At 40.9% G+C, this 17,531-nt stretch overlaps 1 protein-coding gene across 1 annotated transcript in view; it reads right to left on the bottom strand.

Moving 5' to 3' along the window:
- Positions 1–5,090, bottom strand: part of CCDC172 (coiled-coil domain containing 172) — a 34,268-nt gene extending 29,178 nt beyond the window's left edge. The window contains exons 1-2 of the mRNA XM_065407570.1: positions 5,012–5,090; positions 3,608–3,693 (exon numbers count right to left, since the gene is read on the bottom strand). Coding sequence (XP_065263642.1) covers positions 3,608–3,693; positions 5,012–5,090 — 165 coding nt within the window. The remainder of the gene's footprint in view (positions 1–3,607; positions 3,694–5,011) is intronic.
- Positions 5,091–17,531: the final 12,441 nt, after the last annotated feature.

Here is a 17,531-nt window from a genome sequence, read left to right as displayed (position 1 = left end):
TCAGGGGGCCCTACATAAGGCCTCATCTTATATAACCACCAGGGGGCCTTACATAAGGCCTCATCTTATATAACCACCAGGGGGCCTTACATAAGGCCATGATTTATTGCCAGGCAAGTGTCCCATCGTGACCCTTACCCTCTCATGAAACTTTACATCCCCACACAGTAGTATCCCCTCTTCAGAGGCTAAGCTCAGTGCTGTTCCCAATATAGAGAATGAAGTCCTTAACTCTCATTTTTAGCCAGAAAATTTTTCATCTGGAAAGCAGAGAGACTCAACAGAGCATACAGTCTTTTAGATAGCTTAACACAGGGGTGAGTTTTTCTCCATCTAACCAGATATCATCAAGTCAGGCATAGATTAACTTCAAAGGGACAAAAATCCAAAGTTATTGTGCTTTTCTCTGAATGTTGGTGGTTAGCCATAGAGAGCTATTTATGCGATGCCTCTTCTACTATAGACGATGAAGTAGGGATTGATGGTCTCATAAATTTTCCCAGTATGACTGTGAGAACTAACAGCCAGGGAAGAGTAATGAAGGGACCAAGCTTTGGGCTGAAGACAGTTCTACTATAAAACGCCAAATAAACTAAAAACCTTCCTTGTGTACACATTTGTATTTTCAGATTTAATTTTTTTAAACAGTACTTCAACTGATGAGGTAGGCTGCTCAACTAATTTGTGCATACCACTTAAGGAGAATTCTTCCAGATTTTGCAGCACAACCCTGGTTGGAGGTTTAAAACTAAGCAAGTGTAGGGGGACAGAATATAAGATACAAGAGCAGATAAGTAGGGAGCAACTAAGTTATTGAAGGATTTTAAAGGCAAGCACCAGAAGCTTGTATCTGATGTGATGGTGAGTGGGAACCAATGAAGGGACTCAAAGAGAGGGCTCAAATGGTCAAAACACTGGTTAAGGAAAGTGAGCTTAGCCTTTTGAACTGATGACAAGGGAGCAAAGCGGCTGTCAGGAAGCCCACAGAGGATGAGATTGCAGTAGTCAAGAGGAAATACAGGGAGAGTCTATATGGTAGTTTTAGTGATGTGGATGGCAAGAAAAGGCCAATTATTAGAGATATTATGGAGGAAGAAGTAACAAGATTTGGAAACTGTCTACATATGCAAGTTGAGAGAGGGTACAGTCAAGTTGATATGCCTGAATAACAGAGAGAATGGTGATAGTATCAATAGTAATGAAGCTTGGGCAAAATTAGGAGAATTTGGAAAAGAAAACAATGGGCCAGATTTTCTCCTCACATACCAACCATATTTTAGTGACGGTGTCAGGGAGTTTGTTCCTCCAATACCAAGAGCTTTGGGATAATTTATTGTTACATACTGATTCAAAGCAAGTTACTAATATTGTGCTTCTGTATTTATATTACTGAATATAACCAGGCGTATTGTAGTTTCTCCGGCCCCAAAGTGCCTTCATAATCTATTACTTTGCAATAATTTTTTTTAAAGAAATCATTGAGCCATGAAAGGCAAAATGCTATAAATCAAGTTCTAATTACATGCTAGCTGGTTTTACAGAACAGAAAAAAAAATAATATTTCCTAGGAGCGTTCTCTTGACCACAAGCAGTCTCTGTGATATAGATGTCAAAACATTTTTGAACTCTAAGGCTCATCTACTTATTCAGGCCTGGGTTGGGATGGGGCGGGGGGAGAGGGAAGAAATGACATACAGTTATTTGGAGGAGGCCTTTAGTATTATATTATTACTTTGATTATATTAATTGCAGTAGATACAGTGAGAATTTGTAGAATAAGCTAAATTTTAGATATTGAAAAATAATTGATAATGTAAGTAATCTCACTAGTCAATTTATTTGTATTGAAATATTATTTGATTGAAATTTTGGCATTTCCTTTATTGCCTGCATCATTTCCTTTTGATAAATGAATTAATTTCAAACTAAACAAGCAAATAAAATCTACTATTTTACATATAATTAATTAATGTATAAAAGACACTGGAATCAATTAAGAATGCATCTTCACCTTTCTCCACTAGTCATGTACACCAATTGTTTTACTTTTGAGTCCTCTGATACCTACCATACAAACCACAATTATAAACCAGAATGAATCAATAACAAATTAGGGGTATACAAATAAAATTGTGATTCTCAGAAATTAATTTTATAAGCAGGACTACAGGGGGTTGGTTACCTAGCAAATATCAAACATTCCAACCTTGTATTGATTAAAGACCAGTTCCTATTGTAGATCCATATTGGGTTCTGATCTTTGAAACAGTTATGCCATTAGTTCCATTGAAGTCAATGGGGCTGTTGACATGCATACGTGTAACTGTTTGCAGAATCAAGGTCTAAATTTGTAACTAGTAAACATTTCTAAACAATTATGTGGATTCTTCCCCCCCCTAACATATCTTAATCTATTTTAGAGGTTTTTATAGCACCTGTCACAGTAGCATTGTGTGGCAAACCACACAACAGCCTATATTTTTGGAGAGATCGGTATTGCCACCAAACCATTCATTCACCTCACCAAATGAATTAGTAGTATAATAAGTGTTGGTAAAATTAGGAGTCTGGCAGTAAAAATCAAAAGGGGCACAAAGCACAATCCAGAAGATTGCAAGATTTATCTCTAACATGATATCGCTAACATATTTCTGTTATTTTATAGGTAAAATACTAGAGATAACATAGGCCTGACTCTAAAAGGAGCCTCTGTCTGCCTGCTTACTATGCACCTACAATTTTGTGGGTGCAGATATTTAAGAGCACAGGTGACATCGTTTAGACCTCATTTGCAGGCACAAACAAGTGGGTTTCTAACATCAGTTTCACCCACAATTATTAGTACTGACAAAACTGAGAGTATAAAAAGGGAGTTCATGTCTCAAAACAAGGCTCCACATCTACTATATGGACAAAGGGATTAGAAAATGTAAAAGAGTGAGTGGCTGAACACTAACTGGTCTGGCTAGAAAGGTGGTTCTGTCTACAATGGCACTAGCCAAACTATAAGTGCACTCTTTGTACATGCTAGACGGCGAGTAACACAAATAGAATTGCTGATGTGTGGATGAGGTGGGAACTCTTAAGGCCTGATCCAAGGCTCACTAAAGTCAATTATGGGACTCTCTTAATTTACTTCAGTGCACATTAGGTAGGGCCGTTATTGAATGGAAGTGGGCAGTGAAGCCCATATGTGAACAAACTCCATGTATCTTAGAATGTTAATGAAGGAGAAGGAAGGAGTGTTCTACCTTCTACATCAAGACCCCAGGCTTGTAAAAAGAACCAGATTGGTATACCCCTGAGCCCATATGGAATCCTACTTAGGCCCCTGGGGCTCCATGCAATCTCAGGGGTCAGTCTGAATGGTGAGTCTTATAGGACTGGGATCAAAATGGCAGGCTGATTCTCTTGTGAAGTGTTCAGATACTATGGCGATGAGCACTATAGAAACGCATACAAATACATACATAAAGCAAACACTATGATAATTCATATAAACACTACATGAAGTATACTGCTTCAAAGTGTTCATGAACAATATATTAAAATTACAGCCCATTTACCTATAACAATAATTAACATACTATAAGTATTACTACTCTACCTTAGTTTCTAATTTTATTTTTGCTTCATTCAGCTCTTCTGTTATTTGCTTAATTTTTTCATGACTTCTGTTTATGTCTAATTTAACTGCAATACAAAATGAACCTTTAAACACATGAAATCAATTGGTGAAAGTGAGATTCTTTTAACAATTTGCGGCTTGCAAGATAGAGTGGGGTAGAAAGATGACTTCAGTAGAGACATATAATTGCTAGACTTCTAATCACATTGGTTTTCCTATAACAGCTACTGTCACTGTCATCAGTTACTAGAAGTGGAAATCGACATTCAGTTGTGAACGAACAAGTACCTAATTACTACTTTAGTGTGGACAAACATGACATTTGCATAGATAATTCAGGTAGCTAGCTTTGGAAATTTGATTTAAAGTAAGGGTCACCTGTTTTACTGTATAGTAAAGTACCTTGTTGATACTCTGCTACGCCATGACCAAGTGATTAAAACAACAGGCAGGGAGAGAAGATACAGGGGTTCTGTTTCTAAGTCTGCTGGCAGTTTTCTGTGTAATCTTGGACAAACTTCCTAAAGTTCCCACTGCACTCCAGGCAATTACATTTCCTGAAAGCAGATTTTGTAGAGTTCAAACTACAGGTCTAGACTGCAGTATTGCCAGACCCAAGCATTCAAAAAATCATGACTTAGCCTCCCCCCCGCCCCCAATATTATGAGGTCAGCTTAAAAATCATGAGATTAAAAAAAAAAAAGCAGATCCTTTTTATTTGCCTTCTGGTTTTAAGCCTTTGGGTTTGTTTTTCATCTTTCCTCCACCATCGGGAGGGTAGAAATGTACTCTTTAAAAAAAAAAAAAAAAAGAGCGAGCGAGCACTGAGATTCGCTTGTAATAACATGATTCTAGGAATTGGGGCTTTAGGAATAACAACAAATATCATGAATCTCATGATAAAAAATTATATGTTGGCAAGGCTGTGCGTGAGGATGATACAAGCCTGACCTTGCTGTATTCAAACCCAGGAGAAGGGAGACAGGCTCTTTCAAAGCCAGCCCACGTGTCTATTGCAGGGCTGCCCTGAGTCCCTATGGAATTCACTAGAACTATTGAAACTGAAGGTGGTGAGGGAGGTAGGAACTCGGTTATTGGGCTCAATACAGGGGTGATAGGGTAAGGCTGTGGCCTGTGTTATACAGGTGAGACTAGAGACTCTGAAGGTCCCTTCCGGCCTTATAATCTAGGAGTCGATATACTCCAGGGGAAAGGCTCAGTCAGCATTTACTGACCTTGCTTGAAAACACCACCCCCACCCCAAGATGGAGGAAAAACCTCACTGCGATTCAGGGCTCTCGGGGAACCGTGGAGTTGTGTGACCACAGGCACCCCTGGCCATCCTCGCTGCACCAGGCACAAGATGGTGGCCGTGTGGCTGACCTGCGTGCATGAGGCGCCGTTTCTTCTCCGCTTGCTGCTCCGTGAGGAGAATTTGCTGGAACAGGGAGTCCAGGCTCATTTCTGTCTCCTTGGAGGGCAGGACTTGGGGTTATTTCCCCGTCCCTGGGAGGCTTATTCACCACTTCAGAGGCCCCTCACAGGGGGGGTAGGGAGCTCTTCACTGAGCCTGACTCCTCCCCCTTTAGCAGCAGCCTTGTGCTCAGCCCCTCACATCTACCCCCCCTCCTGCCTGACCACCTCAGTTCCTGCCTCTCTACCTCCCGACCGGTGGCTGGAGGAACAGGGGGGGCTACACAAACCTCCAGAGGGGTTTGTGCAGCCAAGGAGAAGCCCCAGAACCATCCCATCAGGCGGGGAAGCCTGAGCTTAGAGCAGAGGAAGGAAGCTGGGTTGAGAGGTGGGAAAAGAGAAGCCCAGCAGTAGAGGAGGCTGGTGGTTTTGGGGGACAGCCGAGGGAACAGGGATTGGATGGAGAGAGCATGGGAGGTAGCGGGGGGTCTGCTGGTGGAGAAGATTGGATTGGGCTGGGGCACAGGGTAATCTTAACACAGAGAGGGAGGGGTGGTAGTCTTGGTTATACAACTTTTCAAAGTTAACGGGATGAAACAGAACTTCAGCAAAATGTTATATTATAGTCAAGCTACTGTTAAACAAAATAAGCTCTGATGAAACTTGAAAACATGAAACTGACCCCTCTTATATAAAACTGAAATGATTTTATTTTTAAATTGGCACAAAGTGAAACAGAGGGAACAGTTCACAAAGATGAATTTAGGAAAGTGTTTTAGTAGTGAAACTTCCTACCCAAAGGCCAAAGGAAAAATGGAAACTGAGTGAAATGGGGAACTTTTGACAATTCAGATAGCTATTTTTTACCAGAGCCTGTGAGTGAACAAGTCATTTTATAAAAATTCAAGAAAAAGAACTACAATATCCTGGGATCAAGGCGAAAATAAAATGAAAACCATTCTTTGAAGTTTTCAAGACTTTACTGCTATGGTTGCAACAGGGGCTTTCATGTTTCAAACTGTGAGAAAGCTGCTGTATGCCAGGATGGTGTTCCGTGTCACATATTAGAAGAGCTGCTCTTTGTGGCGGGGCTCCAGAGTCTCAAATTATGGGAAAGGAATTGTTCTTCATAAGAGAGGAAGCCAGAATCCAACAATAGTGCATTTCTCAATGTCCCAGAATGCCCAGTAAGCCCTTTTACAGCTATGTTAAAGAAGTCTTGAAATTCAGGATGGGGGAAGTGAAATAGTCTTTAGAGTTCAGCTTGGTAGCTGTGACTTGGACCTCAGTTCTGCAAAGACGCACATGCTTAACTACACATAGTAGTCTCACTGAGTTCAGTGGGACTACTCGTGTGCAAAGTTAAACATCTTTGTAAATGCTTGCAGGGTCAAAACTAAATGTTATGGAATAAAAGTAAAATGCATTCCTGTTTAACTAGAGCCATGCAAAGAATAAGACCTTTTGGCTTTTCCCAAAGGTGGTTTTAATTTTATTTTGTAGGTCATATCAGTGCATCCTAATCTTAATCTGTATCTGTATCTTAATCATCATGCCCTAATCAGGTCATGTCTTTTTAATGTACTTCAGAATTAGTAATTGCCTTTTGTAATCAAGGTTCTGTGAAAGTAATAAAGTTTCCTCTACAAACTCTAATTTGTGTAGGAAAGGGGGGGGGAAAGATTTTGTTACTAAATGGAGCTAAGCTTAAAAACACTTGTCAATTTAAATGCATGTATTTTTAAATGTAAAGTGTCCGATTTTTTCAAAAACAATATAATTTTGATAGCCTGAAATGTAAATTCGAAACCCCAACCCCCCCCCCAATCCTCTAACTATTTAGAAATATTTATAAATTTTAAAAAAATGGAACCTTCAGGATGTACATGAACTCTGAGTAGCTACATGCTCTTATTCTCTTCTCCCTTGTTTATTGCTCTTATTCGCCGCAGCATGTCTAAAATTAGGTACTGATCTTGTGTATATTTAAGCATGTGCATAACTTTAAAAAAGGGGGGGGAGGATGGGTTGGGATTTTTGTTTTTCTCAATCTTCCATGCTGTGAACACCCTCTTTTTCTTTGTAACAGAAGTCTCGAACACAGCCACACAGAGATGCCATAGTCTTTGGCCTTTAAAAATATTCTCTATCCAACCAAATGTCACATGAGAAATGCCTTGCCTTTCATGCTAAGATGCTGTGGGACACAGAATGTGGGTCATTCTCCCTGTCTTGATTGTTTTATGACAGTCTGATTGGACAGAGTTCACCTCTGGGAAGAAGGTGGCCGTAGGCAGCTGTGAAATGTCTAAGGCACCAATCCTGTATTTGCACACAGTAGCATGGACTTTCACCTATGAGAGGAGTCCCACTGAAGGCAATGGGATACCTCCTGGGCACAGGGAGATTGGGACCAAAAGAAAAAAAAAACACTACACAGTCACTAACAAGAGGAAGACTCCCTCTCAGAATCAGGAGCAATGTCTGTAGCTGCATAACCCAGACCACAGAGGTACTATTGGTTAAAAGTCAACAGTCAGCTGAATGGCTGGATACAACTCATACAGTCAACAGATTCTTTTGTGTTAAGATTTATGTAGACATTTACTCATTAATCAGTCATTTAAACCAAAATGGCTTCTCCTGAGCTATTAATCTGGTTTAGTGGGTAAATGCAGAGACTTCATATGCACAGTAGAATAGTGTGCTACATATTTTGGTATAGGAAAAAGCTACAAGAAGGTGCACATTGGTAGCCTTGTGATGCCTCTAGTGCCTTGTGAGGCATGAACTGTTGTTAAGAGTGATTTTAAGAGAAATAACCTTTGTAGAAAACTATTTTTGGTGGGAGTAAAAGGAAAATAAGGCTGTAGTAGAACTAGGTTAGGGAATATGGCCTTCTTCTAAAAATAACAGTAGAAAGATAGAAAATACAGAAGCAGGAAATAGTTTATAAATACATTTCTTCTCCTATTTTGAATACATTTAATGTTTGTTTTTTCCTAGCCATTTTTCTCTTGTTTACCTGTAGCATGTGGACTGCCTGTCCCTCTTCTTGATTACCCATCAAGTCCAGCTGTCTGTTCAACGATATCAAAGGCACAACTAATGCTCTCAAAACACTTTTGAAAGAAACAGAATACTGAATAATTTCAATATGAAACCAAAGTGCATTAAAGTGGCTGAAATAAGTGCTTGGCATTGTGGGGGCAGAGGACAGTTTTTATTCCAGCACTTCTCTCCCCCTGAACTGCCTCTCTTCAATCCCATGCTGACTACTACTTTGTGTCTACCTCCACCTTCACTCTTCCCCTCCCATTTAACAGAATAGGTCAAATTCTTCTTTGTGGTAATTCCACTTACTTTATTTTGTGTTTGTTTTCAGTGATGAAGTCCCAGCTGTACACTGCTAGGAGTTAGTGCTCAAGTGTGACATTATAAAAATTGTGGTTTTGAACAAGGAGGGCCTGATTCTGATCTCACTTAACTAAATTTTAACCTGGCATAACTAACTCCATGACTTCAGTGTAATCATTTCTGATTTGCACCATTGTGAGATCAAACTCAGTGTTTTGGCATAAATGAAACGAAAATTAAAAAACAAAAACAAAAATTCAAATGAATTTTACACTTAGCCATTCTAAATAGGAACATCAACTAAGTTACACTTATGACTGCATTGTTACAACACAACAAGCATCAGATAGTAAAACAGATCTCTCATCAATGGTGATGGCCTATAAAAGGATGATTGACTAAAATAGATACATCACAGGGTTTCCGGCCCCAGCAAATGACATAGGTCCAGTTTCCCTGTGCCAGAACCGGTGTTCCCACTTTGGGCAATTAAGAGTGCAGGGCACCACTTGGGGCTATGAAGGATCAGGGAGTCAGAGAGAGAGAGACCTGATGAAGCAGAACTGTCTGTGTGAGAATCAGGTGGGAGCTGCTGGAGACCAGGGGACTGGAGGACCTGGCATAGAGTTACTGGGGAGTTGGAGCAAACTGAGGCAGGTGCACTTGTTGTGCTGCAGCCTGCTGAAAGTGGGTGCTGTAGGGCAGTGATTCTCAAACGTATTTGATTGCGCCACCCTTCTTTGTGTCTAGTAGTTTACGCATCCCTTCCCCCAGGCACCTGGCCAGCAGCCACCGCTCAGTTCGCAAGGCAGAGCAGAGAGCAGCAGCTGCTGGCTGGGCACCCAGCTCTGAAGGCAGCGCCGCCGCCAGCAGCAGCACAGATGAGAACCACAACCTGCATTGGCTCCCTGATTTTCTGCTGCAGCACAGGTTAAAGCATGGTCTAATCATATGCCCCTCTTCATCCCCTATACTATGGGCTGCAAGGTGGGATGCGTAGGAGTCAGTGCTCCAGCTTTAAACCCATTGGAGGTTCCCCTTCTCTTGGATGATCCCCAGCAGGGACCTTGCAAGTAGGTTCTGCTTTCTTTGTGTTGTCTGAGCAGGGAAAAGGACTAGAACATGGCAGAAAATCTGCCCCAAGGTTTTAACTGTTGCCCAGGGACCTATTTTAATATTATGTTTGGACTGCAGGGTGAAAAGCTTAGGCACAACTTGTATGCAGCATATCCTACATCTGCAGAAATACCTTACAAACATGAAATACTGGTGTTCTTCATTTAGCTTTGTCTTAGAAAAGTTAGAAGTACAATTTTAAAATCATTTTCTTCCAAACAAATCCATTGATTGAGCAGCCAGTTCAGTACCACTGTCAAATACAAATACAGGACTGATTCTGCTTGCATTCACGTCAGTTATTTCCCCAACTTCCCTCACCCCCATTTTCTTGAATAGAAGCAGGATTGGGCCCATGGTAAATTCTGTGGAAATAAATAGAGTCATATCAGACTCCATCTTGTGGCTGTGAATGGTAATTTCAGGATGCTCTTTTTGCCCAACACCCACATGTTTGTTTTTAATGTTTAAAATAGTGCTGCCAAATCAGCAAAATAATGTTTTGTCCAAATGATTGGTTAATTCAACTATTGCTACTGCGGTTGTTAAGAGTGAAAAATATTTATACTCCCCGTAACATTTTGTGATTTTACTTTGAAGTAATTGGACCAGATTATTGTGCAGATTTATATCCTGTGTAATCTCAGTGATTTATGTAAGTGTCAGTGAAGAACTTGGCTCATTGTTTTTCCAGACTGAAAGTGTTCACTATTTCAAAACTGAAGTAAATAAAATGACATCACTATCTAATAAATTGTTAGTTATTGCAGACAAACAAAAATCTACAGTAGATCTCTGAATTTAAGCAAGCAGGTTAATATTAAATAATAGCACTAGGAAATGACTTTCTTACCCCCAGACAATGTTAGCTTCACTGGAGGATTAGTTATAGCCTTTTGCATTTTGTTAGGAATGTAAACAACTTTTCAACAGATGTCCCTTATAAAGGAAGCCAGCTATTAGCATTGTGATATCTCTGTTTGAGTCTCACATCCAAGATTTTGTGTAATTCCATCTGGAAAGTCTTCATTGGATCCCATCCTTAGGGGTTATAAAGTTAAGATTTTTAAAAAAAAAATCTAAGCCTTCTATTGTCTTTTAGTCATAATCATACAGCACCTGCTTTATTTGCTGATTGGTAATTGTGCTGTGTAAAAGGTCTTTACACTGTATGTCTGCAATGCTTTTGTAATTTAAAAGGTAGCTCGCCTGTCTTCTTTGCTAGACTTTTCCCTTAAAACTTTTTAAATCTAACCTTCCTAATAATTTGGATATTTGACAACTGAGGCCTTCCTTTTGAAACATTTATCAGAGCTCTAAATTTTTTTGGCATGACTATAGTAACATATGTAATGAAGGAAAAATATGACTAATCTGTCATGTAGTAAAAAACTAGCAAAACAAAAACTACTTTGCTGCAACACTAAACCGAACTTGATTAGTTGTTAGTCTGGAAGACTACAGTTTGGTTTTAGTACAAAGCAGATAGGACTCAGTTGTTTGAGGAAGCGATCAGCTGTCCATTTTCACAATGGAGAGAGGTAAACAGTGGGGTCCCCATCCCCTAAGAAGCTGCACTGGGAGCTGTGCTGTTCAACATATTTATTAATGATCTGGAAAAGAGAGTGAACAGTGAAGTGGATGATACAAAATTATTTAAGATAGTTAAATCCAGAACTGACTGCAAAGAGTTAGAGGGGGCTCTCACAAAACTGCATGAAAGGGCGACAAAATGGCAGATGAAATTCAACACCCACCCCCGCACACACACCGCTATAATAGACTCATAGACTTTAAGGTCAGAAGGGACCAATATGGTCATCTAGTCTGACCTCCCGCATGATGCAGGCCACAAAAGCTGACCCACCCACAACAGAATCTTCCAGCCTGCGACCCCTGCCCTATGCTGCGGAGGAAGGCGAAAAACCTCCAGGGCCTCTGCCAATCTACCCTGGAGGAAAATTCCTTCCCGACCCCAAATATGGCGATCAGCAGTACCCCGAGCATACAGGCAAGATTCTACAGCCGGACCCTCATTTTACCCGCGATGGCACGTTAATGCCTAATTGACTAAGACCACGTTATCCCTTCAAACCATTCCCTCCATAAACTTATCAAGCCTAATCTTGAAGCCAGAAAGGTCTTTCGCCCCCACCGTTTCCCTCGGAAGGCTGTTCCAAAATTTCACCCCTCTGACGGTTAGAAACCTTCTTCTAATTTCAAGCCTAAACTTCCCCACGGCCAGTTTATATCCATTCGTTCTCGTGTCCACATTACTACTGAGCTGAAATAATTCCTCTCCCTCCTTGGTATTAATCCCTTTGATATATTTAAAGAGAGCAATCATATCCCCCCTCAGCCTTCTTTTGGTTAGGCTAAACAAACCGAGCTCCTCGAGTCTCCTTTCATAGGAAAGGTTTTCCATTCCTCGGATCATCCTAGTGGCCCTTCTCTGTACCCGTTCCAGTTTGAGTTCATCCTTTTTAAACATAGGAGACCAGAACTGCACACAGTACTCCAAATGAGGTCTCACCAGCGCCTTGTATAACGGAAGCAGCACCTCCCTGTCCCTACTAGAAATACCTCGCCTAATGCATCCCAAAATCGCATTAGCTTTTTTCACAGCCACGTCACATTGCCGACTCATAGTCATCCTGCGATCAACCAGGACTCCGAGGTCCTTCTCCTCCTCAGTCACTTCCAACCTATGCGTCCCTAACTTATAACTAAAATTCTTATTAGTCATCCCTAAATGCATCACCTTACACTTCTCACTATTAAATCTCATCCTATTATTTTTACTCCAATTTACAAGGTCATCCAAGTCTCCCTGCAGAATATCCCGATCCTTCTCCGAATTGGCAATACCTCCCAACTTTGTGTCATCCGCAAACTTTATCAGCCCACTCCTACATTCGGTTCCGAGGTCAGTAACGAATAGATTGAATAAAATCGGACCCAAAACCGAACCTTGAGGAACCCCACTGGTGACCTCCGTCCAACCCGACAGTTCACCTTTCAGTACTACCCGCTGCAGTCTCCCCTTTAACCAGTTCTTTATCCACCTCTGGAATTTCATATCGATCCCCATCTTTTCCAATTTAACCAATGATGGGTTCTAAATTAGCTGTTACTGCTTAAGAAAGAGATCGTGGAGTCGTCATGGATAGTTCTCTGAAAACTTCAACTCAATGCACAGCAGCAGTCAAAAAGGCTAAAGAATGTTAGGAACTATTAAGAAAGGGCCAGAAAATATAATGCCACTATATAAATCCATTGTGCACCCAGATCTTGAATATTGTGTCCAGTTCTGGTTATTCTACCTCAAAAAAATATAGTGGAACTGGAAAAATTTCATAGAAGGGCAACAAAGATGAGCAAGGGTATGGAACAATTACCATACAAGGACAGACTAAAAAGATGAGGACTATTCATCTTAGAAAAGACTCAGTTAAGGAAGATATGATAGAGTTCTATATACAATCATTAATGTTATGGAAAAAGTGAATGGAGAAGTGGTGTTTACCCTTTCCCACAATACAAAAACCAGGGGTGACCCAATGAAATTTATAGTCAGCAGGTTTAATGCAAACAAGAGGAAGTATTTCTTGCACACAACACAATATTAACATGTGGAACACATAGCCATGGGATGTTGTGAAGGCCAAAGTTATAACTGGTTTCGAAAAAGAACTAGATTAGATTCATGGAGGATAAGTCTATCAAGGGCTGTTAGCCAAAATGGTCAGGGATGTAATCTCATACTCGGGGCAGCCTAAACTGCTGACTGCCAGTAGCCAGGAGAGGAAGACGGGGTGGATCTCTAAAGAATTGCCCTGTTTTGTACACTCCCCCTTAAGTTCTGGTACTATCTGCTGTCAGAGATAGGATACGGAGCTAGATGGACCATTGGTGAGACCCTGTATGGCTGTTCTTATCCTCAGGGCTAGAGAAGAAAGCACCCAGAAAGCTGAAGTGTACCATTTTGAAACTTAAGTTCTTTGTAGTTTATGGTAGTCATAAAGAGGTGGGTACACCACTTGTTTTGTGGTTTGTTTTTTATTAGCATAGATACTATTATTGTGGGGTCTGCCCCTGTAAGATACTGAGAGCTCTTAAATCCCATTTAAATCAATGGGAGTTAAGGATACTCGGCACTTTACAGGATTGGGCCCTTTGTTATGAGGTGTAAGCTTGCATTAAAATAGACCTAAGGAAAATATTCATTTTGTTTAATGACTCAAATTGAGCAACTTTAAATATTTTACCATATCCTTTATAACCCCATTCCATTTCTTTGATCCCTCTTTACCTGTCTGTTGCATGTTACTCTGTTTTTTCCCCCAGAAGCCTAGCTCCTTTTTCAGCACCTATTGGTTATATAAACCCGCCTTACTTTATATAAAATATAAATCCTGGTGGGTCTCGAAATATGTATTTAAAGTTAATTCATCAAGATAAAAATCATTTTATGCTTTCAGTATTTAAATTGACAGTAGCTTTTATAGAATATTACTAGATCAGTATCTGTCATTGTCTTCTCTAAGGCAGTGGTTCTTAAACTTTTTTGTGTGTGGACCAATTGAAAATTGCTGAGGGTCTCGGCGGACCACTTAATGATCTTTCCAAATGTTGTTTGTACCGTTAGCTAACTATTGTAAAGCGCTTTGGATAAAAGCACTATATAAAAAAACCTTAATAATAATTAATGTTTTTTGTTCTACAAATAAAAGCACACAACTCATATTTTAATATCAGTAGTCTTACTTGCTAATGCGATGGATGTGCCCTCTCTCTCCTGCTGCGACAACCCCCGAGCTGGGGCTGGGAAGGAGGAGGTCTCTTCCCCCACCACAGCAGCCACAGAGCTGGGGCTGGGAAGGAGGGGGTCTCTCCCCGGCAGCCGCAGCCCTGGAGCTGGGGAAAGTCGCCTCTTTCTCTAGCCGCCACAGCTCTGCACATCCCAAATTCTCCCCACTCCCTCTTCTCACCCCACTGCCCCCTCCCACCTACTCCCTATTCCCCCCCAAGGCCACCACCTCACCTTACATGTGCGTCTTCTCCAGAGTCCAGGCACCTAATTAGTGGAGCCATGCCTGCGCGGCTCCACTAATTAGGTGGGTGGCCCTTCATTCTCTCATGTGCGGCCACCAAGGCGTGCACATTAGAGGGAACTATCTGCGGACCACCTGAATGGAGCTTGTGGACCACGGGTGGTTCACAGACCACAGTTTGAGAACCTCTGCTTTAAGGTATTTCAGAAGATTTTCAAATGTTTTATCATAGTTCATAAAGCCCAACTTCTTTCTAATACTGCAAATGAACCAACAATATGATACATATTAGATGGTTAAAGAAAATAAATAAAACAACTTAATTTTCACAGTCATAACAGAAGTGGTATTCAGAACTAATTTAGTTATTTTTTAAACCCTTCCCATAATTTCCATTCAAGCGAAAGGAGTTAGTTGGCATGATGAAAACAACTTGAATGCAAAAACCAAGAGTTTCCTATTTTTTTATAATAATATTTGTGTCAGTACTGAAGGCTTTCATCAAATTAATCTCATATCCTAGTATGCCATATTCCCCGGTAAAAACTTGCCAATTGATTTGTAACTTCTTAAGTAACAAATTTTACTTCAATATTTACAGCATTCAATATATTTCTTTCTATAAGTGTAGAAAAGCACAAATACTGTAGAACTAAGATAATGTTTAATGGTCAACTAAGGTAAAACAGGCACGTTTTTTAATGGCAATGGATGAGTCAACCTCTGAATTTAGTAATATGTCTTTCCTCTATGGAAGACCTAGTAGCTTAATACAAAGGATCTGAGTTATTTGTCTAGGAGCTGTTCTTTCCCCCCAGCTCCCTTAAAAAGAATCTGAATAGCTCTTAGAAAACTTATCTAGCCTTCCTGAGGAAGATGGTTAAGGCCTTTCCTATCTGTTAATTGCAAAAGCTAATCCGGGAAACAACAGGATAATCCTGAAGTCTACATAAATAGTGCCCTTTCCCTTTTGATATGGCTCCTTTTCGGGTGCGGGAGACCCAGATTTGGCAGTGGTCACTCATGCTATCAAAATCTCCCTGTCTATTGATGGAGATACTGTTTCTGTGATTCCATCTGTTTAAAACAAGTGATTGCAATTAAAAGAGAGCCTGCAAGCTGTACCCAAACATATATCCCACCTATTCTTCTAAGGGATTACTCCTTTTTTTATGATGCAATTTTCAAAGGCTTGCATGGGCACAAATAACTTTTTGCATGCTCCATCTGGGGCACAATGCAAAGGCAAAGCAATAAAAAAAATTCATTTTGAGCAAAATATCACAGCGAGAATAAACTGGAATTATAAAATGTTCTGGATACATAAACAATTACTTACTTTGTGTCCCAACTGCTGCTTTTCAGAAGCTTCAGCATGTCCACTCTCTGTTTGTGTGAAGTGTGTGTAAATAATTTTTCTGGTTTATCTTTTTAAAGATTATTGAAAGAAAGTAACAGAAAGTGAATTTTAATGAATAGCAAAGCAAATATATTGCTTTCTTGTGAAATCATTACACCTCTCTCTATCTGAAAGTTAAATCACACAGTTTCATATTCTCTCTCTGTCTTTTTTTTATACCTCAACTTTATTATCTCTGTATTATAAAGTAGATATACACATTATTTTCATAGAAGTTTTATGTCAATGATTTTTTAATCAGATCATCTAAATTCTTTTATTTTAGTCAGTCACGTTTCTGTGATAACTGTTTTTGCAACGAGTTGATGAAATGATTAATAAGACTGCACTTTAAATTTAAAGGCAACTGTTGTGTGTTAAATGCCATTGGGTTTCCCAGAACTGTACAAATAAAAAACAAACAAAAAAACTCTGTCCCTTTCTAGAGAGACATCAGAACGAAAGGGCAAATCCTGCATACGTGCACATGATTAACTTTACGTATGTGAGTAGTCTAATTAGAGACATGGCTTGATTATGCTGAACGTGCCAGGTTACAAAGAGTTTGGATGGGACAATCTGTGCAGAATTATACCATTGCTCTTCAAGGTAATTCCAGCCTTAGTGCACAAGAAGCTTCCCCTTCCCCAGTAACTGACCGGAATGTTATATATTCGTCTCGGTATTTGTGCCTGTGATCAAATGCAATGTCTGGACTGTCCGTACTCCCCTGGATGAGAGTGTTTATGGCATCTCAGCACTTTTTGGGTAGGGAGGTTAATAAAGTGCATAACCTCCCCAGCTTGACTGTTGTCAATTCTCTGTAGAATTTATATTCTGGCAAAATCATTAGTTAGCAGTTTGGCAGGTCCAATAGGAGTTACTTCTATATCTGAACACGTACTGTCATGTGAGATGGATGTAGGAATCTCTGGGCAATGCCTGCAGAGATTCCCTGCTTATTTGTTGGCAGACCTAAAGTTTCAAAAGTACCTTCCAGGATATATTCACCAATGTTTTGATTTAAGTAAAATTTGAGACAGTAATGAATATTATATGGGAAGCCTTAACAGCCTTCTTTAATCATGCCGCTGTGCGGTGCGGCTGCCAGACATGCTGCTCTGAGCGGCATGGTAAGGGGGTGGGGAGCAGGGGGTTGGATAAGGGGCAGGGGGTCCCGGGAGGGGGCGGTCAGGGGACAGGGAGCAGGGGGCGGTTGGATGGGGCGAAGGTTCTGTGGGGGGGCCGTCAGGGGATGGGGACCAGGGGGGTTGGATAGGCATGGGAGTCCTGGGGGGCCTGTCAGGGGGTGGGGGTGTGGATAGGGTTTGGGCAGTCAGGGGACAGGGAGCAGTGGGGGGTTGGATAGGGGGTGGGGTCCCAGGGGAGCGGTTAGGGGCGGGAGGTCCTGGGAGGGGGCGGTCAGGGGACAAGGAGCAGGAGGGATGGATGTGTGGAGGGTTCTGAGGGGGGCAGTCAGGGGGCGGGAAGTGGGAGGGGACTGGGGCCAGGCTTTTTGGGGAGGCACAGCCTTCCCTACCCAGCCCTCCATACAGTTTCGCAA

The sequence above is a fragment of the Emys orbicularis genome, chromosome 7 (genome assembly GCF_028017835.1).
Source record: "Emys orbicularis isolate rEmyOrb1 chromosome 7, rEmyOrb1.hap1, whole genome shotgun sequence".
Lineage (NCBI taxonomy): Eukaryota > Metazoa > Chordata > Testudines > Emydidae > Emys > Emys orbicularis.
The sequence above is the reverse complement of the archived record's forward strand: the minus strand, read 5'-3'. Positions and strand labels throughout refer to the sequence as shown.